Consider the following 9,329-nt stretch of genomic DNA (forward strand, 5'->3'; position numbering starts at 1 on the left):
TTTCACGGGTTGATTCATTTTGCTAGATGATAGTTTCAGGTGTATTCCAGCTCTTGTATCTGTGTCCTGAGAATTCAAATTAAGGTCTGCCAAAATGAATCAAGATGGCCTTAACCTGGGAAACATTTATCCCATACCCAACACGGTTCACCGTTGACTTGATCCAAAGATCAGCTTAGATGGTGCTACGTCAGTTGACGTGCTCTCAGCTGAATAAATTTGATGACCATTTACAATGCATTTAATTGACTTAGAGACTTATTTACGAAATTCCATAGTAGTCTTCATCTAATAGAGTGTTAAAGAAACAGGCAGGCAACAAAGTAGTGCTTAGATAGGTTTGACATAGTAGTATGAATGTATAAGGGGAAAAAATTTAGTAATCATGAATGCAATAAATATGTATGAACTAATTTATGAAAATTGATCATCTTAAATGTTACACATCACAGATCATTTCTCACAGTGCTATCTTAGAATAGCTCTTTTCTCAGTCAACATAAGTACACTGTGGGATAGAGATGAGGGTACAAAAACATATTTGCTATCACATCTTCCACTGGCTCCTTAATGCTTTAGGAGGACAAAAACAATATTATCTTCCATCAATCTTCTTACTTCACAGTCAATTTTGGTAGACCGGCAACGATCGATCCTTCGATTCCACATTCATTTTTACCTCGAAGAATCTTAAAACAGCCACCATCACCCCAATCAGTATTCCAGGAGTTGGCAATCAACCAGTAGGGAACATTTCCTGCTTCTTTATCTACACCCCAACCGATGATTCTGACAGCATGCCCTCCAAGTTCTGAACCAGCAACATGCTGATACACTCCTAGAAGATGGATATTTAAAGTATCAGGATGAGCATACATGTAATTTTTAAATGATAAAAAGATCAGATACACCCGAAGCACATGATTTATGATGAGCAAGTCCATGTACATATTTTGAGTTGCATTTTTCAAAGGCTATGAAAATAACAGTGTTAGACATAACTTAAGAACCATATTAAACAGACAAATGGGAGGCAATAATGTATATCATATCCAGAACAATAATTCGAAGTCTTGATTATATCATTAACAGGCCGAAAACAATACATAGCTACTTTGCACTGATTGGCAGTAAAGATTTTTGATTAAATGTTTAGGGACAGAAAACATGTCAATCACAGTTTTCATTTGCATAAAATAAAAAGGGATAGTGATCTTTTCACATCTCAAATTTACTCCCAATAGATATGGAATGCAGATACAATGCACGAAGGCTTTGAAAAACGTAACAGAAAGCTGCGCCAGTCTTGTGAACTGACATTTGAAAGTGACTGTACAAGGAGGTGTCAGCATCATGTCAATAGGTAGGAGAAGCATGAAAATTTTAGCTACAGGAAATAACTTCAATCTCCCTTGTTGGAGAGGCTATTGATAATTGGAAATATTTTAATAATACGAACAGAGATTAGGGGGTGATTCACAACAAAACCTGGAGACCAACAATTACAAAATACCCAGCCCTTTGCAGTCATACTCAATAGCTTTAAAAATCAAAATAATCGTCAACCATAAACAACTCCAATAAAGCCTCAAGCACAGGGGGAGAAACAGTTGATATTTAAAAAGACTTGAATTTATCCCAGAAGTTAATTTATATATGTACATACAAAGAACCAAGAAAGCTTCAACCAGTCATTTAACACTAATTTCTATCTCTACCACTCATATCTACTCTTTGGATTCCATGTCATCTAAACATTCGTGGATACCAAATACATATGTATAGAATTTTTAAACGTTTCAATAATTATAGCGTATTACGTAGACTTCTTTATCCATCAAATGTCTGAGCAATACAATATCTGTGGTAGACAATAATGTATCTAATACATATATGTATTGAGATGCATGCCCTAAAGATCGCCCCTCCGTGAATTCAGGGTCATTAAACAACATAATATTATTGCAAAAAAAGGAAAATTTGCTAATAAAGCTTAATTAATTTGAAATTTCAGGTATGTTCAAGAGAAAATAAGTACATATGTAAAGTAAAACTCATTAAAACCTAAAAGCTTAAAGCTGCAAGGGAAAATTACATGGACATTCCATTAGTAAGTAATCAATCTTGTAACCTTTTTGTCATGGATTTTCTAGCAATGGAAAAATGATGATTTCATTGCACATATGAAAGTAACATTTGGGATACATTGCCACAGACATGTAAGAGTTCCTGTTTCTTTAAGATGACACTCAAATAGTTTGAGGTTCTTCAAACTGATATGATTTCACCAAAAATCAGAAGCACTCACATAAAATTGGTGGGATACAAATCCAGAAGAAAATTTTTCATGATATAGGAGTTATTTTCAACCCAGAATGAATAATTTGAATTTGATTTCCATAAAAGCGCCAAAACATTATGAACTATCACACAGGAATAGCGACAAGCAAAATTCACAAATGAGAAAAAATAAATTTAAACATGAATTCTGGCTTTCCCCATGGAAGCCTGAATTCATTTTTATTGCAAATTTCAACAATTCAAACGTGATTTTCATCATCTCTAATTCAGCTCATTCTTTTTATACGAAAGTTATTTTGAGCCATATGTAAGCTACGCTGCCCCCTTATAATGAGGATCTGGATACATACTTTTATTTTCACTTTTTCAATAATCTTAGTAAATTATACAGTATGCATCATTCAGACTATAATGTATCTTCTTTTTTGGTTGAATTTACCTTTTCCAATGGTTTACGGAATGAAGAGCTAATAAAGAATGGTACTTAATTTAAATCCATTACGTTATAATTATAATATTACCAATTTTAGGGTAAAATAATGCCACTTTTGGCCATAAAATGACCCCATCTTTCAGATGTCTCCATTCTGGGAAGTCGAAATGGGGAAGAGAGACTGAAAAAAGTATTGCTGGCCATTTTCATAAGTGGCTCTAAATGAAAGGAAGCAAAAACTGGATTACGTTGAGACAAACAAGCTACTCAATGAAATGCTAAATGAATTTCCTTCTTTAACACGAATCCAACCATTTACCTTTCTATGTTTAATTTATTCTATTAAATTTAATTAATGTGTCATAAATTACATTTTTTAATAAGTCAGGAGATGTAGCATAAGTAAAACTTGACTTTTTGCCCTTCAATATGCCTCAATTGCCCATACAACAAAATTAAATAAATTTTCAGGACAGATTGAAATGCCCAGATCCTTCTCCCATCTCAATTTATAATAGCCTCCGAAAACTGGAAACATTAACTCAAACTGCAATGAGCTACATAAATCTATATGTACTGTAACAAAGTAGCATTTACAGCTTAATATTAAATAATTTTAAGGGAACACCATTATGTACCATCAATCTGCTGAGGATTTTTTTTTTTCAAATTTTACCATAATTGTGGTAATGTGCCTTGTATTGCCTATAATAATGCAACAACATTAAGACAATTTTGTGACAGCATTATGACAACATGGAAAGCCGGGAAATTTCACATTGTGACAACATGTATGCCACACATGGGTATTCATAATTTTATACAGCAACAAAGTTTTGAAAATTTTCTCCGCTGCTGGGGTTGGTACAAGGAAAACATAAGTAGGTACATAGTTCCTAATTGCATTTTCCTGAAATCAGGCCATCGACACTTGTTATCACCTGTTATCACCATATTTTTAATTACCATCCTTAACCTTTTCCCCACTAAAGATGAAAATATGCGTCTGGACGTTTCTTGACCCTACAGACAAAAGCAGCAAATTTTCGTCAGAGATTTTCCTACGCATTTCAATGAATGCCGAATATATGCGTTTCCTAGCTCTCCCCCTTTCATGACGGTCAGGTGTGCGATGTCTTTGTTTCGGGACCCAATGCAGCGGGGCTTAGGCTTTACCCTTGAAATGCGGGAGCAGGTACCCGGACCCCTCGTCTTATACTTCCCCTCGTAGCTGTAAGAGGTCATACGATTGTTTAACCAGTCATTTTGTAAAATAAATATTTGTTCCTTTCTCAAAAAATATAACTAAGAATTGAATTATTTGTCTTTTGAGCAGCACTCACAATTTATAAACGAAATTCTATGATAAATATAAACTTTATATCTCGATTTCAGCATTAACATCAACATGGAAATTGTTGTTGCATTAAATGCATTATTATTGACGGTAGAGCTTCGTTCAAAATTTGACAATTCTCAGAATAAAACGAGGAATTCAATTTATGTTCAAGCAACAATTATCCATATAGCTAATTCATGTAAACAAAGCATGATTGACTGCAAACCAATGCCGCTGGTAAGGTTATAAACCCAGAAAGGAGGGGGCCCAATTACCCTCAGAGTCCGAGATAATGCAGAGTCCCCGCTAGAAAGGGTCAAAAAAGGTTGGTGCTGAGAGTGCGTGATTATCTGCAAGACCCTTCTTAAGGAATATCTTGCAAAAATGCTCCATACGGAGGGGACGGAAGAGTCTCAGTACAGCAGTCATGCTAAGGCGAGAACTCTTATACACACACTATATGACGATAAAACACTGTGACCTGGTTACAAACCTTTTTTGTAAGTGATGAAGTCTTCATACACCATAAATGCAGCTTCCACCGGTCCATTGGTCATTATTTCTTTCTGAATCTGTATTTCATGATAAGGGACGGCGTAAGCTTTTTGTCCTACAATGAAGAAATTACTTTTTATAGCATTAATTAAGAAGAAAATCCATACTGAAGTTATTAAAAGTATACTGTGATTCAAAAAGTTCTCACTATTGAATTGTTAAGACTAACCGTAGTGAAGATCCTTTTCATAGGCCACTTTATAACTTCCATCACAGCTATGATGGCAAGGGGGAGTAGTCCCATTGTCACCTGTGCATGCTGGTCGACTCCCATTTATGTGATGCTCACACGGCTCAAATGGGTATGGCTGACAGCCCTGAGGAATAAAATCAAGTCTATGAAGCTTGCATGACAAGAGAGTCGAGCAAATTGTGCATTACAGCAGCGTGGTATTTGTTAAAAGAAACCTTGAATTCTTCATTCTTTAATTCCAGGAAATCACTGGGAATTAATGTAACAGTCACTAGAATATTGAATAGGAAATTCTCATCAATTTAGTACCACAGTCCGGCCTCTTGAGTTGTCCAATGATAGGCAGAGGGGTCTAGATCGTGTTAGGGGGAGAGGAAGCCAGGTCAGAAAGGGGAACACCCATGTCACATGTAAGCAAAGGAAGGAGCTGGAAGGGACAACAAGCAGAAAGGGCCAACAGAAATATCCCTTGTTTTCGTGATTCGAAGAAGGGTTATTTCGGCGGTTTAGGCTTGTTTTGGTGCTTCATATACATGTGACTTATTGTGTATGACTAAGCAAGGGTGTGAGGTGTGTTTGGGGGACAGTAATTGGCTGCAAACCGTGCTAGAGCTGGGTTCTCCAAACTAATCAGGAAGGGATTATGATAGGGTTCATGCCAAAATTTCAATTTCCCTGGCCTTTTCAATATCCCTGAATTATCCCTGATTTCCAGTCCAAATTATTAAAATTTCCCAGTCTATATCAATGGTAAAACATTCATAAGGTTTAAGGAAAAGCATATCTATATACTGCCCTGCAAACTGCCTCAATAGACATCTTTCGGAGGTGTTAGGGTACAAGCCTTATAAAAAGAAAATAGAAGAAAAGGATGAGCATGCTGGAGTAATTAGACCACTGAGTCACCTATAATCTGTTCATTTTATGTCTGCAGGTGAGCTTTCGTGAGATCCCGGACACTCTCGGAGGGCTTTGCTAATGGGATGGGGGTAGTACGGAGAGAAAGAGAGAGGAGGAGCGAACTTAACATTGCCAAATGTACATAGCTGCCCTAAACCTCTCTGTACGAAGCTCTTTTTTGGGATGGAGTTACCCTGGCATTTTCATCCCTCAGATTTGGGACCCAGCCCATCCCTTACCCCTGTCACTGGACTGCACCCTCTAACCCTATCATAGCACGAATCCACGGTCAAATTATTGCCTTACCAGTATTTTTTTTTAAACCAAAAATTGTATTTGATTATCAATAATTTACTCTTCTAAAAGAATTACTAGCATTTTTTAAAGCATAGTGGAATTTTAAACAGATTTCTAGCATTAAAAACAACAAAGTCAGTAAATAAAAGGTAATAAGGCTATAAGTCTGGAAGTCCGTAATTTTTAACACTAAAATTTTGTTTAAAAAAGGCTTACGCACAGAACAAAATGAATTCATTTCAAAGTATAAAAAAATTGTAGTATGCAACAAAATATATCTTTGAAAAAACTAATGACAATATGACCACTTCGCAACGGATTCCTACGGTGATGATGATCGTAAATAAGTTGGAGGGTCAGGCTTTATTGTATGAGGAGTGGCCCTATGGACTCGCTAAGCTGGGTCCCAGGCCGGGCCTGAATACATCCAGTAGTGTATCCTAATAAAAAATAATCACCCCTCCCTTTTTTTGATCCTAGGATCGCCCTTGCTGTGTAATGGCCCTAAATTCTGAGGCCATTTAAAAATAATAGAAGGAAGGCAATTACCGAATGGCTGGCAAATAAAGGTAGAAACCAAGTAAACACTGGAACGCTTGCGGGTTCGAACCTTCCAGAAGGGGGGCTAAGTGTGAAGTTATACTTCTACAAAATACCCTCCACTTTTGCTTTGTGACTGTCTCTATGTCATTTGAGAGACACTACATAAAGGTAGAACCAAGAAAATAAGGGGACACACAGTTGTGAGGTTGGTTCGCGACTAGTTATTATGAGTCGGCATCGATTGACGACGTCTTTATTTTAAAACCTTGTCTTGTGCTAAATGCTGGTTGGCTTGTCAGTACCCGCATCACAGGCTCTCTTGCTTCAGCTCTAAAAATTCAACTTTTTTTCGTTCCTTCCTCTCCGGCCCTTCTAGTGGGCGACATTAGCAGTAACTTTCATACTTGCGAAATCCAAAAATCAGCTTCCCTTCCCCCTCCGAGAAATTGGGTAATTGTATCCGCTCTAGCTGCAGCTAAGCAATTATTCGCCAGTCCGTCCACCGCCGCCATCCGACACCAGACTTCTAATGCCTCCCGCATCTCCAGGCGAACCAGTAGCCAGAGATGATAAAAGATAGAGTTCCTTTTCTTTTTTATTAGAATGCAATCCATGAGCTATCATTGTTACCTGACGCCAAGGGCAGGGACGCACATTAAATCTAGTTCGGACTCGAGTCCCAGCACACCCCGGGTCCGGGTCACGACAGCTGTATTACGTTCACGTACCAACATAAGGATTTATGTTCATTAATTAACAACAAGAAGTGACCTATAACAACATTACCTGATTGGAGCCATAAGATCCACCACTAACAATGCCACGATAAACCCAATAACCCCAAGCAGCAGCTGGATACCCTCCACCACATCCATTTGAGAGAGTTTGGCAGCAAGACAGGATATTTTCCGCTGAGAATCTGAAATTCTCCTTTCCTTTTGAGTGTATGCAAACACGATCTGACATGGCTTCGGCAGCTGCAACAGCCTGCAATTGACAAAAATGAACAAATTAAAACAACAAGGTACAACAGACGAAATTCATTTAATAGATCGAAAATATATATCTATCAAATATTCTGATATTAAAGTCGACAATGAAATAAAATATCTCAATTTTCCTCACACACACCACAAAGATTCACTTAATATGTCATCATTGATTTATTTCTCAACTTACCCAACATGATCCACATGATCCTTGATCTCGGATTTCACTGATGGTGGGACAATTGGGCCACTGCTTGCGCGCGTCAAAATTTTCCGGAAGGATTTCATTTCTAATCAAGAAATGAGACTTTTCTGGGGGCCGCTTTGTTGCAGAATTCTCTCTGAAATCTCGAGGAACTCCCATGAGATTCCTTATATGTGCCATGGGAACATGAGGTCCAAAGTTGCGTCCAGCCTAAGAAAGGTAGTAGGGTAAGCGTAAAAAATTTTCAACTAAGAATAAGAGAAGATCTAAGCTGTAATTGAAACGACATACTAACCTCCCACGTAGTTCCTAGGGAATTTATCTTCTCCACGAATTCATCCGATAGTGGATCGAGAGAACCTAGTACTCCCACCACCAACAATAGCAAGGAGTATACCCACATTTTATAATGACTTTTTTACCTTATTTACATGAGATATTACTCCTTTCCTGAGTCAAAATCCTGGTGGTGGTCACCAATCACAACTGTACGGCTTCGGTTGCGGTAAGATCTTGTGACGATTAGCCTCCGGACCGCAATTAGTCATACCCGTCATACCCGTTACGGCGACCTTTTCCACCCTTTTGTCCTTTGATGACACAAATAATAAAGAGATATTACACGGAACGAACCAGGAAAAAACATTTACCCGTTACGGTAATGCTATTGGTATTAATGGCATGAATCGCGATTGATATGATTCGCGCTTTGCTTCTTTCGATGAGAGGTCTGCGACGTATTTTTATGAGAAATTTACGTGACGGAAGTTACGTGTCGGCGGCATTTACGAAATTCTCGCAAACACGCTAAACTGGACTCTGGAAAAAAATAGTGCCCCATTTCCATTTTCCCAGCACGCTGTGTAATTCATGCAGGTTTATGTGATACACTATAAAATCTTCATTTCTAATAGACTATCCCTTTTCAGCTATCCTAGGGAGTATTACCTTCTTCCATGATATTACTGATAAGATTACGCGAAGACGCTCATCGCTTCGAAGCGGGAAACGGGTTGAATTTTTGTGCCTTCAAGTCAGTGGCGCAGCCAGAAATTAAGTTCGTGGGATCTCAAATTCAGGGGGGGGGGGGATTTTTAAAAAAACAGGGTAGGTACTAATTAGAGGTTTTAAACTAATTTTATCACTTTTAATAATCGAATAAACTTCATTTTTTAAAGAAATATTTTGAAAATTTATGATTTTTAAATAATTTGTTTTCTTTTATGAAGGAAAATAATTGTGTTTTTATTTTTCAGGGGGGGTCCGGACCCCCCCCTGGCTACGCCACCGCTTCAACCTCAGATTTGTTTTCGGAAATCCTTTCACTAAATATGCTGGATTCAACTATACGCAGAAGAAATACATGGGCAGATTGATGTAGGAAGTAGTGACCTATCTGTGAGGGTCCATTTGCTGAGTCGCATGATGCTCTCCTTTTGTTATTCCTGTTCTATGGTATAATCTATAGCAATTAAAATTATATCTAACCATCTGCCTACATCGCGACAGCAGTTTCCATGAATGTTCTGGAGAACGATTTACATCAACGGAGTATTATTGGGGAAGGGGGTGAG

General features: G+C 37.8%; 1 protein-coding gene across 1 annotated transcript; it reads right to left on the reverse strand.

Annotated features, from left to right (window-relative positions):
• Positions 1-399: 399 nt before the first annotated feature.
• On the reverse strand, positions 400-8,499 carry LOC124160728 (cathepsin B-like). The gene is made up of 6 exons (XM_046536718.1): positions 8,051-8,499; positions 7,741-7,965; positions 7,348-7,548; positions 4,798-4,945; positions 4,567-4,683; positions 400-838 (listed from the first exon to the last, which is right to left on the reverse strand). Exons 1-6 carry the CDS (start codon positions 8,156-8,158, stop codon positions 615-617), a joined length of 1,023 nt encoding a protein of 340 aa, XP_046392674.1. The 5' UTR covers positions 8,159-8,499; the 3' UTR covers positions 400-614.
• Between the last annotated feature and the right edge of the window lie 830 nt (positions 8,500-9,329).

Source organism: Ischnura elegans, chromosome 6 (assembly GCF_921293095.1).
Source record: "Ischnura elegans chromosome 6, ioIscEleg1.1, whole genome shotgun sequence".
NCBI classification, from domain to species: Eukaryota; Metazoa; Arthropoda; class Insecta; order Odonata; family Coenagrionidae; genus Ischnura; species Ischnura elegans.

Excerpts from the sequence above, each read along its gene's own strand:
- LOC124160728 (XM_046536718.1), bottom strand. The coding sequence starts at position 8,158 with ATGTGGGTATACTCCTTGCTATTGTTGGTGGTGGGAGTACTAGGTTCT. Across the intron at positions 7,549-7,740 it reads GATCATGTGGATCATGTTGG|GCTGTTGCAGCTGCCGAAGC; the intron begins GTAAGTTGAGAA and ends TGTCAATTGCAG. Across the intron at positions 839-4,566 it reads CTTCATCACTTACAAAAAAG|GAGTGTATCAGCATGTTGCT; the intron begins GTTTGTAACCAG and ends TCCATCTTCTAG.